The sequence below is a fragment of the Dioscorea cayenensis genome, chromosome 5, assembly GCF_009730915.1.
Source record: "Dioscorea cayenensis subsp. rotundata cultivar TDr96_F1 chromosome 5, TDr96_F1_v2_PseudoChromosome.rev07_lg8_w22 25.fasta, whole genome shotgun sequence".
Lineage (NCBI taxonomy): Eukaryota > Viridiplantae > Streptophyta > Magnoliopsida > Dioscoreales > Dioscoreaceae > Dioscorea > Dioscorea cayenensis.
Genome location: NC_052475.1, coordinates 2,202,707 through 2,226,327, shown reverse-complemented (window position 1 = coordinate 2,226,327; position 23,621 = coordinate 2,202,707). Strand labels below are relative to the sequence as shown.

Sequence of the window (23,621 nt, the reverse complement as noted above, 5' to 3'; positions counted from 1 at the left end):
TGTTCTTCCATGCAAGGCCGGATTCTTGGTGATCATGATCGTTGATTTGTTGTCACACCACACAACCGTTGCTCCAAGTTGTTTCATTCCACAGTCCTCTAATATCCTCCGCAGCCACACAGCTTGACAGGCAACTGTTGACGCAGCCACGTACTCCGCTTCAGTGGTGGAAAGCGTAGTGATGTCTTGTTTGTTGGAGCCCTACGAGACAGCTCCAGTTCCGATGTTGAAGATCATCCATGTTGTGCTCTTCTTATCCTTCATACACCCGGCCCAATCGCTATCCGAGAACCCCACTAACTTGTACTCAGAACTCCCAGAGTACCAGATACCATAATCCTGGGTTCCTCTTAAATACCGCAACACTCGTTTCCCAGAATCAAAATATAGCTTACTAGGACTACTAACAAACATGGAGAGAATTCCAACTGCGTATGAGATGTCTGGTCCTGTATGTGTTGCATATAATAATCTCCCCACCAAGCTTCTATACATCTTAGCATCCACAGCTCCACTTGAATCTTCTGCTTGTAATTTTTCATTTACAAACATTGGGGTTCCTATTGCCTTGCTTTGATGCATGTTAAACATCATCATATCTGCAATGTAGTGTCTTTGAGTAATAAAGATTCCTGTCTTGCTTTGTTTCACTTCAATGCCAAGAAAATGATGAAGAAGTCCTAAGTCTGTCATTTCAAAGGTCTCTTGCATCTCCTACTTAAACACCTGCATCATTCGTTGAGAGGAGCTCATATAAACAATGTCATCAACGTATATGCTCATCAAGAGAACATTTTTCTCTCCATCCAGTCTTTTATACAGTGTGTGCTCATTCACACTTCTCACTAAGCCTTTGTGCAGGAGATATTCATCAATTCTTGCATACCATGCCCTTGGTGCTTGTCGCAAACCATATAGAGCCTTGTAAAGCTTAAACACCTTGCTTTCACTACCCTTCACCTCATACCCAATCGGCTGCTCAACATAGACTTCTTGGATAACACCATTCAAGAATGCTGACTTGACATCGAAATGGCATACAGGCCAACTCAACTGTGCTGCGAGTGTAAACATCACCCTCACCGTCTCCATTCGTGCCATGGGTACAAATGCTTCCTCAAAATCCACTCCTGGTTATTGAGTATACCCCTTTGTGACCAAATGCGCCTTGAATCTTTGAACATTTCCATCTGAATCCAGTTTGGTCTTATAGACCCATTTTAAACCTATCACCTTCTTCCCAACATGATACTCAACCAACTCCCAAGTGTTGTTCTTGTTGATAGATTCAATCTCCTCTTCCATTGCCTTTTTCCAAACTGTAGACTTGACAGCTTTTTCATAGGTTGTGGGGTCTGCAACGTTTAGGAGTAATGCACATCTTTCATAAATTTCACTCAAAGACCTTACCGGCCTTGCGACTTGGCGAGCCATCTATTGTTACAACTGGTAAGATGTCGGTTTCTTCTTCGCTGTTGTGGGTGTTCTCTGTTGAGTCCCTGCTGCCTGAGATATGATCTTGGTTTGAATGATGATCAACCTAAGAAGCTTCAGAAATAATAGAAGGGTTGTAGGCTTTTGGAACACTTGAGCTACTCCCAAAGTCAAGAAGTGCACCAGCAGGACTAGTCGAGTCTTCCTCCCATTTCCAGCAGTTTTCTTCATGAAACACCACATCCCGACTTATGATGACTTTGCGGGTTATTGGATTGTAATGTTTGTAGGCCTTAGAGTTTGTACAATATCCCACGAAGATACATTTCTCAGTTCGATCATCGAGTTTATGTAGATGATGTTTAGGAACCAGTGAGAAAGGAATACTCCCAAAGATTCTCAGGTTTGTTACTGATGGTTTCACTCCATGAAAGGCTTCAGTGTCATGTTAGTCATTGCACTTGTTGGAGAGATGTTGATGAGGTATATGGCTGTGACAACAGCCTCTGCCCAGAAGCAGGAGGGAAGTTTCTTGATTTTCAACAAACTACAAGCCATTTCCATTGTGGTGAGATTTTTTCGCTCCACAACACCATTCTGTTGAGGTGTATACGGGACCGAGAACTCCCGCTTGATTCCATACTCATCACAGTATGGAAAAATCTCTCTATTCAAAAATCCTCCACCTCTGTCAGAACGTAGAGCCTTGATGAAACATCCGGACTGCTTTTCAACTGTACTCCTGAACTTCTTAAAGGTTTCAAAGACATCAGATTTGTTTTTGATGCAATAAACCCAGCAGAAACGGCTTCGATCATCAATGAGTAAAAAGAAATACCTACTACCTCCTAAGGATTCAGTTTGCATAGGTCCACAAAGATCCATATGCACTAGTTGAAGGTTTTCAGTCAGTCGAGAAGCTTTCCCAGTGTCAAACGACCTTCTTGCTTGTTTTGCAGCTATACACTTTGCACACTGATCATTCTCTTCAATCTGTGGCAATCCCTCAACCAAGCTATCCTGAGCCAAATGCTTTAAGCCTTTGTAATGGAGATGTCCATAGTGCAAGTGCCACAATTGCGAGGTCTTTTGTACTTCTTCAGCTATGTTTAAGCTGCCAACACTTGCAACATTCAAGGGAAACATATTGTTCTGTGTTCGAGGTATGGTGATTGCCTTCATTCCTGTCTTTGAGTCAACAATAGTGCAAGCATCATCAGCGAATAATACATAACATCCATTGGATAGAAGCTGACCAACGCTCAAGAGGTTATGAGCAAGACCTGGAACATACTGCACATTATGAAGAAGCTTAACACAACCTTGTAGAGTGGATAAAGCTATAGAGCCCTTTCCCTTGACTGTTATCTCAGTATTATCACCAAGACGAACATTAAGGGTGAAGTTTTCATCCAAGTTTCTGAAAAGATCACGGTCGCCGGTCATGTGATTGCTGCAACCGCTGTCCACCAACCATAGAGCATTATTGCGGCCATGGTTTGTACACTGCACCATAAATAGATTGCTTTCTTCTTGCTCTTCAACAACAAGGGTTACCGGTTTCTTAGTGTTTTCCTGGTTTTTGTCTCTAAACCAACAGCTGGCTCGAATATGGCCATATCGTTTGCATAAATGGCATTGCACACTTGTTCGATAGGTCGTGTGCTTGCCAGCACTTGTTTGCTGGTTGTTCTGCACCCTTCCTCTGCCGTGGCCCTGTCCTCGAATCCAACTTGTGCCATGTCCTCTGAATGAGGCTTCAGCACCTCTGTATGAGGCCTCAACTCCTTCCTTGTGCTCAGATTTCTTCCCTCGAACATGCAAGATCTTCTCATCAATATCATCGGCTTAGGTTTTTAGACGAGCCTCATGAGCCTGTAGAGAACCGCACAACTCATCCATAGTAAGCTCCGTTAGATCCTTCGACTCCTCAATGGCCACCACCACGTGATTAAACTTGGGTCCGAGACTCCGCATCACCTTGCCTACCACCATGGACTTCGACAATGTATCTCCCAAGGAACGCATCTGGTTGGCCTGATCTACAACCCGAGATACGTATCCTTGCACTTCCTCGTTGTTCTTAATATGAAGATTCTCGAAAGATTGCCGCAAAGACTGAAGCTTCACGGCCATCACCCGACTGGTCCCTTGGTACTGTCTTCTTAGTTTGTCCCAAGCTTCCTTTGAAGTTGAGGCTGTTGCAATATGTGAAAACAGAGGTCCGTGTACCGCTTGCTGGATAAGAAACAATGCATGAGAGTCTCGCTGCTTGTTCTCCTCCATCTTTTTCTCATCATCTTCCTCTGAGATCCCATACTCCACCAAGTCCCAGAGTCCATAAGAGCGAAAAAGTGTTCTCATCATGATACTCCAATGTTCGTACTCCTCACCATCAAAGACCGGGACTGAGGTCTGAGACGTGCGTGCTGTGTTGTTGCTGCCGGACTCCTTAACTCCACAGCCTCGTCGGACCGAAAAGAGCTCTGATACCACTGTTAATGCAAGCTTGCAATATAGTGAGAGGAGAGAACTAAACCAGCAGGAAGAGAGTCAAATAATCAGTAGTTTTTGATTTCTCTCACTCATTCATTCATCTCTTCTATGAGAGGTTTTAAAACACTACATCACAATGCTGCCATAATGGCTTTCTCGCAATACAATGCATGCATGGACCAATTGCATGGTTGCATGCTAACTTAGTAAAAAGCAAAATGACTTTTCAGCACACAAAACATGATAAAGATAAACAACACACAAAACCATGATAAAACTAAAACTAGGTACTGCCTTATAGGGCAGTTCCTTTTCAACCAATGCTGACCAACCAATAGAAGAGAGTTACAAGTAAAGAAACAGAGTTGTTTACTTGCAACTCACTCTTTCCTCTTTTCATGCTTAGACTTTGAGTCACCAATTGACATAACAATCATGTGACTCTGGCTGATGGTATTAATTCATCTCAGATCATGTAACTTCCATATTTGAAGCCATAGGTCTCACATAACACCCCCAAGACATTAAAACAAGGTGGGGAGCTAAAAAAATATTCACAGTAAACATGCCCAATTTACATCAATTATTACAAATTTCTTCAACAACATAAGGTTGAACTATTAACCATAAAAGAAAAAAAATTAAAATCGGCGCAAGTAATGCTGTGGCTTGGCCAAGAAAAAAATTGTTATGATGTAGAGGAAAAAGAAAGATAAGCATCTCATAGATGATCACATATTGCCTTTGTAAAATCGGTTGTGGAAGCAGTGCCACCGAGTTCAGCTGTTCAGTATTTCCCTTCAGAAATAGTGCAAAGAATGGAGCAACATAATGACAGAACTTAGTAGGAATGCTGTTGAATTTGCAAGGTTCTGGTACAATTGGAAAAGTTGCAAAAAAATCTAAATTAAATAAAAAATAAATAAAAACCAGCATCAATACTTGTATATGAATTTGGTGTATTTAAGTGGAAGCAATGAGAGTAATCAATAAAGATTATTATGATTATCAGGTTCGATTACATTAAAAGTGATTTGCAGTAAACCTTGCAGAACAGGATATGCACAAAAAATGCATGAGTTGAACAATATATATGATGCCTTTATCACCAGCAAGAACATAATTATATATTGCAAGCAACAATTATTTGGTCGAATGGTGCTGAATATTAAATGCCACATGCAGTAGCGATGAACAAATGATTAAATTACTTCTATGACATTATAAAAATGAGTAATTACTAATATGCGCTTTTAAAAATCATTTCAGCTTATATACCTATCTGAAAGACTTATATTTGTTGATAAACTTTTATGGTTATAAATCAACTTACATATATTATAAAGAGAGAGATTTAACCTTGACCATTGTATTCAAGCAAGATAGATGAAGAGAATAGAGGGAGCTGTGTTTTGGTCTTTTCATTAAAATGATTTTAGATGACTCCCGGTAAGAGGAGTATATAAACAAGTAACAATGATTGGTAGGGGCATATAAACGAATATGGTTTTTAACATGGCATACTAGCAATTATCCATTACTTTTGAGGGGGGTAGTATGAAAGCAAAATGTCAGCTATGTTACATACCTTGCCAGCAATATCAGGGGTAGAACCATGCACAGCTTCTGCAAGAATAATGCCACCTTCACCAATGTTGCAACTGAAAGTATACAAATGGATGAACAAGATGTGATAAACTCAGTTAATTGTAAAACCAATGAACAGAGATACTTACCTAGGTGTTAAACCCCAATCCCTACCTTCGGCATGTTAGTTAATTACAATACTACTTACCTATTTCGCTAGTGATATTAGGTGAAGGTGATTCAACAATCACCCATAATACACTAACCTTAATTAATTATAGATATTATCAAATCAAGTTTTGTCTATATATTTTAGCTCTAATTTTTATTTATGTATTTACACAATGTTCAATATAGTTCTTATGTTTTTGAGAAATAACACTACTGTTGCATTTTGAATAATACAATGTGGACAAGCCACCTCAACACATATTTTTTTTTATAATTAAAACATTAGCCATGTATTGGGAGGGATCGAGTGAAACCATCGACCTCTTGTATAATAAAGTGCATTAATTATTAAATAGATAAGTAGTATAGTGTATTATGGGTAATTAGTTAAACCTGAAGCTGCCGAATGGATGAACAAAAGCTTTAGGAATTATGAAAAGTTGATTCAATTATATGGAAAAGTTAGGGCAACTGGACAACATGCTGAAACTACATTAGAAATGAGAAGAACTCAAAATGAGCAAAATACAATTGATGAAATTAACTTCATGGTTACACAAAACATGGCAAATTTAGAAAATTTGAGTGAAAATGAAAATGTGGGTGTACATCACAATGAGGTTGAAGATGAAGCATCATCACAATGGTTACACAAAACATGGCAAATTTGGAAAATTTGATGAAATTGGCTTTCTTTGACTTATTGGTGGTATATGAGTATTTCTTTGAATTATTTGTTTGGAATGAGTATTTATTTCTATGTGAGTGATATATGAGTTTTATACCTAGTTGGATTGGATAAATTTAATTTAAAAGATATCTCTTTTATTTTGAATTGGATAAATTGTTATTTATACTTTTGTTTTAATTTAAATTTTTATATGTTAATTTTAATTTATAGTTTTTCACACATAGATTTGGCATTATATCATGATATAGCAAGTGGTTAACAAAGTGAAGACCCCAATGGAACAATTTTGCTTAAAAAAATGAAATCCAAAATTTGTAAAAATAAAGAGGTTGCATTATCAATATAACAAAATGAGAACTGATAAATTATGAAGCAAATGTTACTTGTATCCAACAATATCAACATAAACAAAGAGTAATTATGAATGTTTAGAAAGAGAAGAAATCCTCTTCTCAAGAAACGTCACAAAAAAGACGTTCTGATTTAAAAGGTCAAAAGAAGGAAAATGATATAAGGTAGTTGGTCAAAATATTTTAATCATTAGATTCTGGATCAAACCTTGCATCAGTAATCAAAAGATTTTAGCAACAATGAACAACACAAAAAGTAGAGCTCTGAAACTGCAGGTTAATGAAGACCATTGCCTGCCGCTAGCATGTGTTCAATTAAGTCGCCAGTATAGATGGAAGCGTGCTTCATCCAACATATCATTGCCATAATCTTTTAGGGTATAGCTAGAAAATTGGCAGAACAATTTATATATCTTCAGTTAAATGGAAAAAAAAATCAGACGCTTCTTTCAATTACAGTAATTATGTATATCATCCATCACTCATGCCCAAAGTCGACCCAACATTTGAGGCAAAAGATACAAAGTGTTGAGACCAGAGTTTGCTAGGAATATTGAGCAGATGGCAACTTTCAAGATAAATACAACAAGCATAAAATTTCAACATTAATTATCACCCAAAAATCACCTTTGGTCATGTGTGTTATGAACACATGTCAAAAGCCACAACAATGGAATTAAATAATTCAACCTATACAGTTAGATGTAGCATAGCCCATGGCATTATCACTAGTTGGTTTCATATTATGCTACTGGTGCAATTCTAAAATGGTCCCATTACCTTAGGACAGCTCTTTATTAAGTTGTCTGGTGAATCAATAAACATCAATTTCAATCGGGATTATATATTTGAATCCAGACAGTTAGTTACAAGCAGCATAATAGCTCATAGCATTATCACTAGTTGGCTGCATATAAACACTACTGGTGCAATTCCTACAATGGGTACATAATCTTAGGATAACTCTTTATTAGGTTACATGGTGTTCAATTGAAAGGAATTTCTAAAAGAAATTAAACATCCATTTCAATTCTAAATTTGATGTGTTCAAACTTCAAATTTGAACAGACATATCTTTGCTTGGAACATAAGATTCATGGATTAATTGTTGTAATATATTATCTTCTTGCACGTGGAGATTAAATTTAAGAAGTCCATTGCATTATCCACCAGTCAAAGGAAAACAAAATCATATTGATCATTATAGATGTATATAGAATTTGGATAAGGTCATACTAGACACATTCGCCCAAAATCTGTTAGCGTTCCGCTTTCGCCAATTGCATCGATGAGGTACAACTATCTCAATGCATCTTCTAATGATTCACCTACAGAAATAAATTTTGGCCTCAATTTTACATGAAAATGCTCCGAAAGAATAAAATAGTACAAAACAGGTTTGGAAGCCTTTGTTTGGTGCTAATCACATTTAAAATATAAAAAAGGACCACTTAGGAATAAAACCAATAGAATGCCAACAGAAAGCAATTATGAAAACCAAGTGATATGAATATAAAGAATATGTAAAGGCACAAGTTTTCCCTTATGTGATGGTGGACCATAAAAATCAAACTCTAGAATATCAATGTTAGGAAGATCAAGTGATTAGGTAAAGAACACTTCCAAGCTTCCAGCAAGTGATGATCTTTAAATTTTAGGAATTGTTGCTTCAAGAAACTGCTCACGATAGACAGTAGAAAGGTAAAGCGTATAACATTTACCAGGGCGAGTCCTCCCAGCTCATCCAGCTCTCTGATCAGCTTGCACTATGCAATTATTCATCCTCAGAATCAATACATCGATAAAAATAAACTACATGGATATTACACTATATATATATAGGAGAGCTTCAAAAGCTAATAATAAAAAATGTTAGTGGTAAATTACATTGGGCAAGTAGAGCACATCAGATGAGCTTCATGTAAAAAATCTTGCAAGAGTAGAAGAAATCGTGCACTTTTGACAAGTCCAAAGCCGGATGAATATATCTTATTTATAGTTGATGAAAAAGTCACAATTATAAATGACAGACAGACAGACAGACAGGATCCAATTCTCAAAGGGGATACAAGAAATTACCAAATGTAATGCGTTATGAGAGACAATTATTGGGGTAACAAGACCAACTGATCGCTTCCAAAAAATGAGGGACTAGTATTTTACATTTCCTAGCTATATATAGCGGAGAAAGGAAGCCGGTGACACGTGGAGCAATGAACGGAAAAGGCACTCCGCCTTACACCCTAACATTTAAGAAATATATTCTGAAACAGCATCATGAGTTGAACTCTATACAAGCGTAGCTTATATGCGTGGGGATTTATATAAAAAGATTGCGAGATATAAAGAGATTAAGAATCACAGCTTAACGAGCATAGTAAGCAAAGTCTCCCCCTTTATGTCCTCCCAGACAAAAATGCAATTAAAATCCCCGGTTTCTTGCCAGAGAATATTAAGAGAAGCAATACCTGATAATTGTTACCACACAAATTTCTGATCAACAATACCCTGAGCATTATAAATGACAGATAGACAAACAGGATCCAATTCTCAAAGGAGATAGAAGAAATTACCAAATGTAATGCTCGACGAGAGACAGATATTGGGGTAACAAGACCAACTGATCGCTTCTAAAAAATGAGGGATTAGTCTTTTACATTGTCGAGCTTATATATAGCGAGGAAAGGAAGCTCGTGATACGTGGAGCTATGTATGAAAAAGGCACTCCGCCTTACACCCTGACATTTAAGAAAATATATTTTGAGAAAAGTATCATGAGTTGCACACAATACAAGCGTAGCTTATATGCGTGGGGATTTATATAAAAAGATTACGAGATGTAAAAAGATTAAAACTCACAGATTTATGAGCATAGTAAGCAAAGTCTCCCCCTTTATGTTCCTCCTGGACAGAAATGCAATTAAAATCCCCGGTAACCAGCCAGGGAAGATTAAGAGAAGCAATACTCGATAATTGTTGCCACACAACTTTCTGATCAACAATACCCTAAGCATTATAAATGATAGATAGACAGACAAGATCCAATTCTCAAAGGAGATAAAAGAAATTACCAAATATTATGCTCGACGAGAGATAGATATTGGGGTAACAAGACCAACTGATCGCTTCCAAAAAATGAGGGACTAGTATTTTACATTGCCTAGCTATATATAGCGGGGAAAGGAAGCCGGTGATACGTGGAGCAATGTACGGAAAGGCCTCTGCCTTGCACCCTGACATTTAAGAAATATATTTTGAAAAAAGCATCATGAGTTGCACCCAATACAAGTGTAGCTTATATGCGTGGGGATTTATATAAAATGATTACGAGATATAAAAAGATTAAAACTCACAGCTTTATGAGCATAGTAAGCAAAGTCTTCCCCTTTATGTCCTCTCAGACAAAAATGCAATTAAAATCCCCGATAACCAGCCAGGGAAGATTAAGAGAAGCAATACCCGATAATTGTTACCACACAACTTTCTGATCAACAATACCCTGAGCATTATAAATGATAGACAAACAGACATGATCTAATTCTCAAAGGAGATAGAAGAAATTACCAAATATAATACTCGACGAGAGACAGATATTGGGGTAACCAGACCAACTGATCGCTTCCAAAAAATGAGGGATTAGTCTTTTACATTGCCTAGCTTATATATAGTGGGGAAAGGAAGCTGGTGATACGTGGATCGCGCAATGTACGAAAAAAGCACTCCACCTTGCACCCTGGCATTTAAGAAATACATTCTGAAAAGAGCATCATGAGTTGCACCCAATACAAGTGTAGCTTATATGCGTGGGGATTTATATATAAAGATTATGAGATATAAAATGATTAAGGGTCTGTTTGAATGCATAGTAAATTTTTCCGCGAGGATTTTATTCCATAGGATTCAAAAATGATTCCTGTGGAGTTTACTATAGGAAAAATTCCTACAGAATGTTGTTTGGATGTGCACAAAAATTTTTCCATAGAAATTTTTTAATTTTGTGAAAATGAAATTAGTCGTTAGAGTTTTTTTAAAAAAAACTAGCCGTTGGAGTTTTTGAAAAACTAGATGTTAGAGTTTTTTAAAAACTAGCCGTTAACAATTTTCCTCTATTTAAAGCCAACACTCTTATGCAATATGTAAACTTATCTCTCTTTAGCTCAAATTTTTTATGTCTCAAAGTCTTTTGTTTTAATATGGATTTGGATCAATGGAAAAAGATTAATGAAGATGATGATGAATTCATGTTCACCATTTTACCAAGTCTATTTCCTGTAAGTTCTGAAACTAGGCCTTGCCATACATCAATATTAACATGTGTTACATATGTACAAGAAATTCTTGAAGGTCATGAGGCACATTGCAAGAGTGAATTTCGTATGGAGACTCGTATATTTGAAGCACTTGCTAATTGTTTAAGGGGAAGATCTTTCCTTCGTAACTCGAAAAGAATCACAATCGAGGAACAACTAGCAATGTTTGTATACACTCTTGCGCCCAACGCTAGTAATCGTGACGTGCAAGAGCATTTTCAACATTCGGCAGAAACAGTTAGCCGTTATTTTGATAAAGTGCTTAAAGCTATTACTACTGTTGCTATTACACATATTGAATTGCCACCAACAACAACATCACCTGTTATCCAGAACAGTAGACTTTTTTCCCCATATTTCAAGGTTAGAAATGTTTATATTGTCTTTTTATTTACTATTTATGTTTTTTTTTTTAATTTTTACTTAACAAATGTTATGGGTTTATTATTTTAGGATTGTATTGGTGCTACTGATGGAACACATATTCCAATCACTATTTCTTTGGCCTTGCAAGATCCTTATAGAAATAGAAAACAAACATTGTCTCAAAACGTTATGGTCGCATGCGATTTTAACCTACATTTTGTATATGTTCGAGTTGGTTGGGAAGGTTCTGCTTCTGATGCTAGAGTACTTCAGCATTCAATCGACCAAGGCTTCCATGTCCCGCCCAGTAAATATTACCTAGTGGATGCAGGATATGCAAATACTCCAAATTTTATTGCTCCATACCGAGACGTGCGTTATCACTTACAGGAGCAAGGACATGCAGGATGTAGACCAAGCAATTACAAAGAACTATTTAATTTGAGACATGCTTAATTGAGGAATCATATTGAACGCATTATTAATGTCTTGAAAATGAGATTTTCTATACTTAAAATTGCAACCTTTCATCAAATAGATTCTCAAACTGATATAGTAGTTGGCGCATGCATCTTGCATAATTTCATACGGATACATAATGGCATTGATGAGATTAAGGAAATCAATAATGGAGCTGACAAAGTTACCATCCCAAATGGAGATGACACATATGAAAATGATGTTAATATAATGAACTCTAAACATATTGCAGGTGCTCACAAAAGAGATGAAATAGCAATGCAAATGTGGAATGATTACTGTAACTATCGTAGAAATGTAATATAAATGATGTGTAAAATTATCAATATTGCCTTGTTTAGTTATTAAATAATAGAATGATGCACTGTGTAAGATTATCAATGATGTATACGATTATTATTTATAAAACTCATTTTTTGTTATTAGATAATAGAATATCTGCTAATAATTCAAAAACCTACCCACAAATAAACAAGTATATCTCAAATAAATAAATAGATCTCATAAACATAATGTCTTATATAAAAAATTCAAGTCATTGTGACAATAATAAACATCCTCAAACATAGATTGCACGTAAGTAAATATAAAAAACATATGAGATAACATTGTTTTTAATTAATCATTTGTCCAAACCACAACATTTTTTGATCTTCCTTGATGATACTCAAGAAGATTTCATGATTATCCTTATCTTTAAACAATGTTGTAACTTTAACAAACTCTTCATCTGAAAATAGATCACACACCACATTAAATGCCACCATGCATTCTCCTATGGTGTACTTCTTCTTTACCTACTTCTTTTTCATTGCATCAATATATCTATCAGTCTTAGCTCGACGCATATTTATATATTGTTCTAAGAATACCTCTTTAACATTTTTTCACTTTTGGTCCTTTTTCCTTCTTTGCATATTATCTCCTAACCCTTGTCGGCTTGCACTACATGAACTTTGTGGTTGTGAAATATATGGTTGACTGCATGGTGGTTCCGCTTGAGCAAAATCACGATCCTTTGTCTCTATTTCGAGTGTAGACAATAATTTGATGAGATCATTTGGAGCCGGAATGCTTGTAGATGGAGTGTCCACTGGCACATTTGCATAATAATCTACATCACGAGAGCGTCTTTCTCCTGCATATCTCCCTATGTAATAAATGTAAAAATGATTAGAAAATTTATTACAAATCTTTAAAGCAAACGTTAGTAAACAACACTTTGTTGCCCTCATAAATCTCCTGCAATGTTGTGAGATATGGAAAGGGTTTTTTTATGCCATTTTCTTGCTTCTTTATTTCTCTGCATATTTTGATGAAAATGTTTAAAAGAAATTATTGCCTAAAGTTTGTAAATTATGTGATAAAAATATATATTTCAAGTAGTGGTGCCCAAACTTCTTCAGTGGCTTCTACCATATTTTTTTCATAAGCCCATCCAAAGCCACTTAATTGGGTAAACCCCTTTAGAAGCTTGTAAATTTTTTTTTTCTATTGTTCTAATGTTTTAACTTGTACAACAGTGTATTTTAAATTAGGGAATTTCGTTATCATATCACTCAATATTCTATTCCATGCTTCTTTAGTCCATCCATTTTGTGAGCGTTACGCTGGAACGTTATAATCGCCTAATAATTTCACTAGATAAGCCCTATGATTTTCATTCCATTGGCCCTTGTATCGGTCTTCTCTTGATTTGCCATCTATTCAAAGCCAACAAATTCATTAAGAAGGTATTTACGAAGGCAACATATACTATGTATAATAGATGTACACATATCTCTAATCATATAAATGAACATGTCTTATTAATTATTGGCAGACTAACATAAATAATATAAGTATACTTGACATGAAATTGGATCTTTTATATATTAATATTAGAAACAAATTCCGATCATGCATTAAGGAAAAGATTAGGATAGATACCAAATAGCTCAAACCACTCAATAAATGAAGACAACTAACCTGGAATTTTAGACAAAGTTTGGGATGAAGAAGTGATACAATTTATTAATTACTAAACATCCATTAGTAGATCATATTCTAATCAATCTTTGCGGATCATATTCAAAAATAGAACAAATCTAGGGAAAGTCAAACCAATTATGATGGTAGCAAATTGAGCTTCCCAAAATCAATCCTTTCTTGTCGGGAAGCAAGATTATTGTCCAAAGATAACACATGCAATAAGAATTATATCCAAGTACTATGAAAGACATAACTCCAAATAAATAAAATGACACTTTTTTAACTTGAAACACAATCCCATATTCTAAAATAAATGTTTTACAATAAACTTTCTGAAGAATAATCATCAGTATCAACAATGGATGGCTGGCTAGACCGAACAACACCTAAATAAATTCAAATTTATTATAGTATATTTGTAATACCCTGAACCTTTGGATACTTATTGAAAAATATATTCATGATATTATTACAGTTGCAGTAAGATTTTTCTACAGAGCAATCTTGTTGAGAAACCCTAAGTGAAAAGAATAAGGACCTAAATGTGAAAGTTTCTAACGGATTTTGGGTTAAAGAGTAATAGAAAAAGGATTGAAATGAAATGTTTCTGGAAACCAAGGACTGAAAGGTAAGGTAAAAGGGACTTTTTTGAAATACTGTGTTATAATCCAGCGACCGTTGGACAATTTAGAAGGATCTTTTAGCAATACTATTTCATGATTCAGGGACCATTGGTCAATTTTTTAGGGACTAAACATGAATTTCGGCAGAAACTTATGTTGAGAGAAAACTCTAGAATTGGATGATATTCTTCTCCTTCTTCTTCATAGTGCTATAGTAACCCGAGAGAAAAAAAAAAGAAGAAATAAGAAGAAAAATGGGAGGTTTGAGGTGGAGGATTTGGAGATCATCGGAGGGAACTCGCCGGAGGGATGGTTTGACTTAGTAAGAACTTTTCTTTGTGTAATTTTCATAAATGGATGTATGTATGCATGTATGTATGTATATATGGTTGATTTGATGAAGAAGATGATGGATTTGGGTAGGAAAAACATGTTTGATGGTTGTAGATGATTGTTGCTTCAAATTCATTTAGAAAAACCATTGTATTTGTGATGAAATTGTATTACTGTAGCACCGAGATTAGGGTTTGACTTGGTTAATTAAGTTGATGATGATGATGTTAATTAAGATGTTAATGATGATGGTTGGATTAGAATTGGTTGGGTTTAGCCAAATTGATTTGGTTGGATCAAACCAAGTTGGAATAAATTGATTGAGTTGGGCTTGATCAAATCAAGTGAAGAGAGTTTGATTTGTTTTAGTCAAGTTTATTAAATGAATTGGAGTTGGGTTGGATGAGAATTCTAGAGGTTGGGTTCAATTGAATTGATTTTGGTCTAAGTTTGATCAAATCAAGTTGAGTGTTGTTGGACTTGAATTGTTTGGTTAAATTGAGTTGGTTGAGATTGACTTAGGCTTGGTTTTGATGTTGGGCTAAGGGTTTTGGGCTGAACCAATTAGAAGAGAATTGGGATCAGTTGAACTAAGCTGGTTCAATAGATTTTGTATAAGAATTGAGTTGGTTCAAGGCTGGTTGGTTTAATTAAACTTGGTTCAGTGAATTGAGCTTGGTTCAGTTAAATTGAATCCGGTTCAGTGAAATTGAGGTTGGTTCAGGTTGGTTCAGAATGGTGTAGCTCAAATTGAGTTGGTTTAAGTGCAATTGGAGACCGGTTTAATTATGCAATGTCGGATTTTAACCGATTGGAGTGAGTTGGTCTAATTAAAGAGTATGTTATTGTTTATTGTATTTTCTTTTGGATTTAATTGTGGTTATTAGCCTGTATTTATTTATTTTTATTTCGTCATCCTATTAGGTGTTGATTAGGCTTGGGAGGGAGTTCCAGGTCTAGCAAGAAACTCAAAGGAGACCAGGTGAGTTGGTAGTGGCTATTATTTTAAATAATTAGATAATTATTATTATTTTGAAATAATTATTTAATAGCTAGTATTTTGGAAATAATTGTTTAATTATTTTATTTTATTATGCTTAATTACTTATATTTATGTTAAAAGAAACTTATTTTATTTTATTATGCCTAATTACGATCATATTGATACATCGGTTTTACATAATTATATGTATTTGTAAATAGTGAAAATACACGTATATATGATTTAATTATTCGGTTCATGTATTTATTTTTGATGGTTACATATGCTTTGATTTGGAATGATTTGTGAAACCATGTGAGCATATTAAAATGTTTTACATGCAATATTTGTGGAATTGGTTTTCATTCATGGGATAGGAATGGTATCATGGATTTGGACTTTACTGGTATTATGCATGTATTGTACTGTGAATGCTTGTCCTAAATAAGGACCCTGTGATATGATTAATATATATTGTATTATTGCTACATCTACATGATGGTTTGGATGGTGACGACGAGCTAAGGCCCGACTACTGCAATAGTGGGTCTCCACGGGCCAGCTTTTAGAGGTGGCGTGGTGGACCTGAGTATTGATTTGTGCAGATCAGATGGGAGCGTAGTGCCCTGATTGGATGATACATCGGGATCCCGGGGTCACCTCACGGGACCGGTGGGCCAACGTCAAGGTTATGAAGACCTTGGCGGCTCCCAACCTAGTCGCGATGCGACTAAGTCGGGGAGAGTTTTCAGGCTATACATTTGAGGACGGTTTTTATATTACTTGCTATTTTGGGTTGTGATGAGGGGGCGAAGCCCAGCTATCGCTCTTAGGAGGGCTCACAACAATTTGGATTTTCTTGGAAAATTGATTTAATGTTGATTTGTGATGAATTCATGTTTTCAAAAGGCTCTTTAAAAGTTGTATTTTGCTAGAATTCTGGTATTTGAGAGAGTTGAGAAATTGATGTTTATATACTTTATATACACTACATTTAATTATTTAAAATTATTGAGATACTATCGACCAACTGAACGTGCTGTAGTTGCAGGAGTAAAACCCTACTAGATTACCTGTTCGAATATAGAGCTAGACAGGGTTAAGTCCAAGATTGCAGTGGGTCCCATACCTTCCTTTTTATTTGTTGTTGTCGTTATATTGTAGCAGTTGTACCCGCAAATTTGACTATTATATTTGTTGTATTTATGTATTTGAACCTGTAGTTGGTGTTAAGTTGTAAATTGTAATCTGTAAGTCTGATTTGGTTTTTGAGGGACGTTAGTTTCCAATTAAAAAGGAATTTTAACTGATGGGTGCCACATTTACCTCGGAAGAAGGGGTGGGTGTAACAATATTTTACTGATTATTTATATTCTGGTTGTTTTTTTCACTATTTCACTGAAAAGATCTCAAAAACAAAATTTGTCGTTACTTAATAGTTAACATCACTTGTTTAAACATTAATCTCAGTTAATCAAGTAACATATTGATATTAACTTCATCAACAAAACAAGTGGACAAAACTTAAACAGCTCAAAAATCTTTTATAAAAGAACATCCAAGCAGGAACAACATATAGTAGTATTCCATAGAACAATTTCTAAAGGAGTGGATGACCAATTCAAAGATTTAATTACATCTGCATCACCATAAAAAGATTATTAAAATGATGCTGATGTTATCATCCAATTGATATTCTCACCCATTTAAATAAGCATTGAACTCATCTTTTAGAATGGACTCTTGCATGCACACAAATTATTTCAAAATACATCACAAACTAAGGAGGGACCACTAATGATATTTCTAGGAGCCTTCATCTCAAACAAACAAAGAATGATAAAACTATGAACTAAACCAATAATTTGACATACTATAATTCATAACCAAAGAGTAGAAACCCACATAAAGGCTCATCAACTCATCATACATCCTTTAGCACGGGCAATGGAATACTTATAGAAGGCAAAATCATTAAAAGAAAAATAAAAAAAGGATAAAAAACTTGTGTGATTTTTCTTAACTTCGGGTTCACTCAGTAAATAAATCAAATGATTCATCATCAATATCTAGAATGGTTGACTGACTAAGAAAAACATTCATCAATATACACAATGATTGGGATTTTTTACAGATTTGAAATGTAAAGTTGAGATCTTTGATTGAGAAAAAGGAAGAAATGGGTCAGAGAGGAAAAAAACTAGATTTGGAGAAGCAAAGGAAACCATACCAGTCCCCTAATAAAAGTGTGGTAACCAGAGGTGTGGCGGCCAGCCCCTTTCTTTTCTCCGAATGGCCCAAGCACACGATGGCAACCCTAACCCCCAGCCCGAAAAACAAAGGAACCAAAATATTTTGGTTCCCACCACTTTAAAAAATTACTATGGAATCTTATGTTTCCATAGTAATTTTACCCTATAAAAAGTATGTCCAAACACCCATTTCTAAAGTTTCTTATGTAAGACAAAATTGCATAGGAATGAACACCACTCCTGTGGAATTTAGTGCCATCCAAACAGGGCCTAAAACTCACAGCTTTACGAGCATAGCAAGCAAAGTTTCCCCCTTTATGTTCCACCCGGTCAGAAATGCAATTAAAATCCTCGGTAACCAACTAGGGAAGATTAAGAGAAGCAATACCCGATAATTGTTGCCACACAACTTTCTGATCAACAATACCCTGAGCATTATAAATGATAGACAAACAGGATTCAATTCTATCTCAAAGGAGATAGAAGAAATTACCAAATGTAATGCTCGACTAAAGACAGATATTGGGGTAACAAGACCAATTGATCGCTTCCAAAAAAGGAGGGATTAGTCTTTTACATTGCCCAGCTTATATATAGTGGGGAAAGGAAGCCGGTAATATGTGGAGCAATGTACGAAAAAGGCACTCCGCCTTGTACCCTGACATTTAAGAAATATATTTTGAAAAAAGCATGAGTTACACCCAATACAAGCATAGCTTATATGCGTGAGGATTTATACATATATATATATATATATATTGTGTGATTTCTCTAAACTATGTAATTAAACTCTCTAAACCATGCAGTTGCGCTCATATAGCACAGCTTTGATGACTTGTGGATCAAGATAACGAAGGGATTGTTCAGTTTGCCTCGAGATATGATCAAGCACGTATGAGATCTCACTCTTGTGTCGTTTGTACTTCAGTTCCTATTGTATATGTCTAGTGACCCGATTTGAGTTAAGGGCATTTTAGTCATTTTGTTTCTTTGACGCTATTGGACTCCTTTATTTTATTAAATTTTTTATTTTCTTTTCTTCTTAAGATTCATGTCGTTATTCTTATTCTTATTTTTTTTCATTATTATTTTTTCAATAAGTGGGAGAAGCTTCTATTATTATTCTTATTCTTATTATTACTATTGTGAGAAGGGAAGTTTCTTTGGTATTCCTCTTATTATTCTTATTTATATTGGTACTATTTCTATGTTTACCATATTATTTATTATTATTGTTCTCTTTAATATTAATATTCTTATTATGATTATCAACCTTGTGATAATGATATTCAAAGAGAAGCTTCCATTGTTTTAAATATTATTATTATATTGGTGGTTAACTTGATGAGAGGAAGCTTCTAGCCTCCATGTTTTCTCATCTCCTTCCTAGAGTTTCTCCAAACCGTACCTTCTTCAAAAGCTTGAGTTTCATGGTCTTAAGGAAATCAAGTACTTTTCCTCTCATCAAACCAAAGGTAGGTCTTCCAAGTTTTCAAGGTTAAGCTTTTGGTATATATATCAAAAGTTTGAGATTTGTTTGGAGAATTTGTTTTGAAGATCTTGTGGTTGGCTTTAATTTGATGCTCCTTATATCTAGATTTCCGTTTACCTTGAAAATCCTACTTGTAATCCTTGAAAATATATCAAAATCCATGCCTATATTTTTATTATATTCGCGGGTTACTGTATCCATACTGTAGCACCGGAAATCTTTGGTTATTTTTCTTGTTTCTTTGGTGTATGTTGAAATCTAGAACATTTGGAATTCCTTGATAACCCTGAAATCTAGTTGTGAGCCACGTTTAGGCTTCTTTAGGGTTGCATTGCTTAGTTAGCTACGGGTTTCATATTTATATTTTTTTTTTTTGTATTTGTTTGCTTATTCTTATGTGTGTTTATAATTGTGGTCAGTTGGTTAGGTGATGAGAATGTGTCGTGCAGCAAGGAGTGGAAGGATATCCATGGGCTTTTCTCGCCTAAGTTTGTGAGTGGGATTGAAAAACATAGCTTTATTAGAAGAATACCGATAACTATATATATATATATATATATTTATATATGTTTCTATCATGGTTTAAGTAAATCTATATTAGTTTCTTTTCTTGTTTGGCATTTTGGTGAATGATAGTTATTATTGTTAAAGTTCTTGAATGTCTTATTTGGTATTTGATTTGTTAACGTTGGGTTTGTGATTGATATCTTTCAATGAGTTTGTGAAATCCTTGTTTTGTGTGAAACTTGGGATTTGTTGTGAAAATCATTGATTTCATGAAATCTATGACTTGAAACTCATTTTGAAGTGTTGAAAGGAAAGAATTTCCATGTTGTTTCTTGTGTTGGAATTTGTAATCGATTTGTGTTATGAAGTTTGAGCTTTGCTTGTGCTTTTATCATTTCCTCGTGCAAATGGTCGAGGTGTTGTTGATTGATGATTATGGATGGCTATTATACTCTGAGTGGAGTTGTGTTTATTGTGATGATTGTTTGGTGATATCTTACTGCAGTAGGAGGTCCCACGGCCAGCCTGTTGAGGTGGCATGCTGACTAGCTGATTACTACGAAGGCCAGTTCAGGTGGGAGTGTAGAGCCCTGACTGAATATTCATCGCGTAGTCGGAGTCACCAACCGGTGAACCGATGGGTCAACGTCAAGGGCATGAGTAACTTTGAACCCGATGTTCAGTATTTTAGAGGATTTGAAGTTGTAAACCGTAGTTGAGGCAAAAGGCTTTCTTCACTCTATCTTTTTGTTATATTGTTTTAATGTTTGCTTGCATATATGATTCCGCTCTAAACTATTATTTTTTTCCTTTTGGTAAAGTATATATGTTGGTGATTTGTTACTATTTTTGTTGTTGGTATCTTCTGCTGGGGTTGTGCTAATTTCCCCTCACTGAGTAACTGTGGTTGCTCACCCCCTCTTTCCTCTCCCCAGGTGTCAGTTCAGTGAAGCAATGCAGACGTGGTGTGCATGGCAAGAGTTGGTTTTAGAGTAGTTACTTGAGTTAATTATGCATGTTCTCAGTTATTGGCGTGTAGAGTATGGAATCCCTTAATATAAGTAACTTGTTAACTTATGTATTCATTTCTGTATCTTAAAAACCCTTGTATTAGTTGTGATCTAAGTGTTGCATGAGAGACCATACTCAGTGTTTGGTTTGTATTAAAATCTTAGATTTTGAACTGTGAGCACTATGTCCCCTATCTTTATCTTGTCAAGTTAGTCTCGTGTAGAGAATCGTTACATTCAGGTTATTGTTAAGTTTGTACAGGGAACATGTTTATATTGAGCTTTACGGCGACCTGAAAGTGGGGGCTGTTGTGGGACCCATTTCTTGTCGTCGTGGCGGTTGCCACTTGTCTGGCTAGGTTCGGGGCGTGACAACATGTATCTTGATATTTGAAGTATCAGCATACTAAGGCATTACATCAAATTACAAGAAAAATCTACGGTTGTAAGGTGAAGCATATATCTGCCATATATCGACCATTCATTTTAGGGATGGCAATGGAGTGGGGCGGGGGCAGGGAATGCCTCTACCATCCCCGCCATGGATGGCAATGGAGTGGGGCGGGCCTTTACCATCCCTGCCCCGCTCTGCTCGGTCCCTTTTTCTGTATTCATAAATCGCCCACCTCACCCCATCTTACCCCGCTCAAAGGTACAAAAAAGTAATTAAAATTCCTAAAAATATTTTAAAATAGATTTTTTTATAAAATATATACTTATAAAAACAAGCTCATAAGAAATTTATTGAAATTTTTAAAAAACATTTCATTTACCCCTACACTATATAATATTTATAATAAGTTAAATTAATAGCTGGGCGGGGCAGGGTGGGGTGGGGCGGGGCATGAAAAAACCAAACGCGCCCCTCCCCACCCAAAGTCGGGACGGATCTGGTCGGAAAAAACGGGTCGGTTCAGTTTTTGCCATCCCTAGTTCATATTGCCTCAAGATGTGTGTATTTTAACATGCATCTTTAAATTTGAGGTGTCAAAGAATTACTGGACATGATTATAAGGTGAAGAGATCTAACGGCTCGAATCATCAGTGAAACCTTTTCGCAAAAACACCCTGTTCCTTCAATCTCATTCTCTTCTGAGGTCCTCCTCCGCAAGCCGTAGCGAAACCCTAGAAGCCAACCTGCTTCTTGTCTTCGGAAATGGTATGGTGCTCCGAAAATCTTGATCTTTGTATCTTCTTGTTGTTTCTCTACTTCTAAATCTCTCTATGGTTGATGATCGTAGGCCCCGCTGCAGTCATCGAAGCCGGCCAAGTCCGATGGAGGAAAGCATAAGAAGAAGGTTCGTTAGGGTTCCTCTTTGGTATTCTTCTTGGATCTTTAATGCGCTTTTTTCTTAAGTGATTGGTTTTGGCTTGCAAAAGTGGAGCAAGGGGAAGCAAAAGGAGAAGGTGAATAATGCGGTGTTGTTTGATCAAGCGAGCAATGATAAGATGCTCACCGAAGTCCCCAAGTTTAAACAGATCACTCCGTCCGTCCTCTCCGAGCGGTTGAGGGTATTAGTCTTATACTTGTTCTCCCTCTCTCAATTTGACATATAAATGTGTGTTGTTTTTGTTTGTTCTTTATGAATGAGTGAATTTGTTTGAATTCATTTATTTATTTATTTTAGTGTGCGTATGATATATCTTTTGATTGAATTCATTTATTTTATGGAGAGAATATGATTTGTTATTTTTCTCACATGTTTTCTGAAGAAGGCTTGCATTTAATTATGCAATCAATGATTTTTAGAAACATTGTATATCTTTTTGCTACTAATCTGTTTTAGAGGAAAATATGTTTTTTTCATTTTTCTTATGTAGTAACTGATCAAGGCCTCAATTTAGTTATTCAAAGATGATTTTGAAGAAACACACTCTTCTTCATCCTCACATGTGTGAATGTCTTATGGGGTATTAAACTCATCAATGTATATATATGTTGGATGCCAGACTTTTTATTGAGAAAACTTGATGTGTTATTCATTTGCTATTTTTCTTGTATGGTGTCTAATTAAGGTGTGACCTTACTGCAAACACATGATGATCCAAAAGAGGTATATGGCCTTTTAATAAAGAATTTGTAATAGAGATATATGACCTCTAGGATTCCTCTTTATTAGAGGTAAAGTTTTGGATGTAACATTTAAGAAATGTGCATAATACTACAATAAGTTTTCGTTGGTGGTATTTGAAATTTCATGATTTATCTCTTCATCTAGTTTTGTAGAGAATAATGTGAATCATGTATATACCATATTAGTGGGAACACATATATATATTTTAGTTATATTTAAGATTATATAGATGTATTATGAGTGTATTAGGTGAAGTAATTACTTTCTAAAAATTTTGGTTTGAATGATATAATTAAGGTGTCTTATATCATTGACATTGAGATCATAGAGTGTTATTTTGAGGCATTATAGTTTGGTCTCAATAAATTTATATCTATAAAGTTTGTGAGAGATATCGAATGAAAATTTATTTACCTAATGCACAGTTTATTGTTAATAGTGTTGTGTTTGAAAGAGAACAATTAGAAAACATTCATATGCTTAAGTTTGAG

The 23,621-nt window shown here is 35.5% G+C and overlaps 1 protein-coding gene and 1 long non-coding RNA gene across 2 annotated transcripts; one reads left to right on the top strand and one right to left on the bottom strand.

Annotated features, from left to right (window-relative positions):
- Positions 1–201: 201 nt before the first annotated feature.
- LOC120261801 (uncharacterized mitochondrial protein AtMg00810-like) lies at positions 202–711 on the bottom strand. Its single transcript, XM_039269793.1, has one exon. The coding sequence runs from the start codon at positions 709–711 to the stop codon at positions 202–204; it is 510 nt and encodes a 169-aa protein (XP_039125727.1).
- Positions 712–19,407: 18,696 nt separating this feature from the next.
- On the top strand, positions 19,408–21,188 carry LOC120261947. Its single transcript, XR_005536663.1, has 3 exons — positions 19,408–19,521; positions 19,958–20,030; positions 20,551–21,188. It is a non-coding gene; the product is annotated as an uncharacterized LOC120261947 (long non-coding RNA).
- The last annotated feature ends 2,433 nt before the right edge of the window (positions 21,189–23,621 follow it).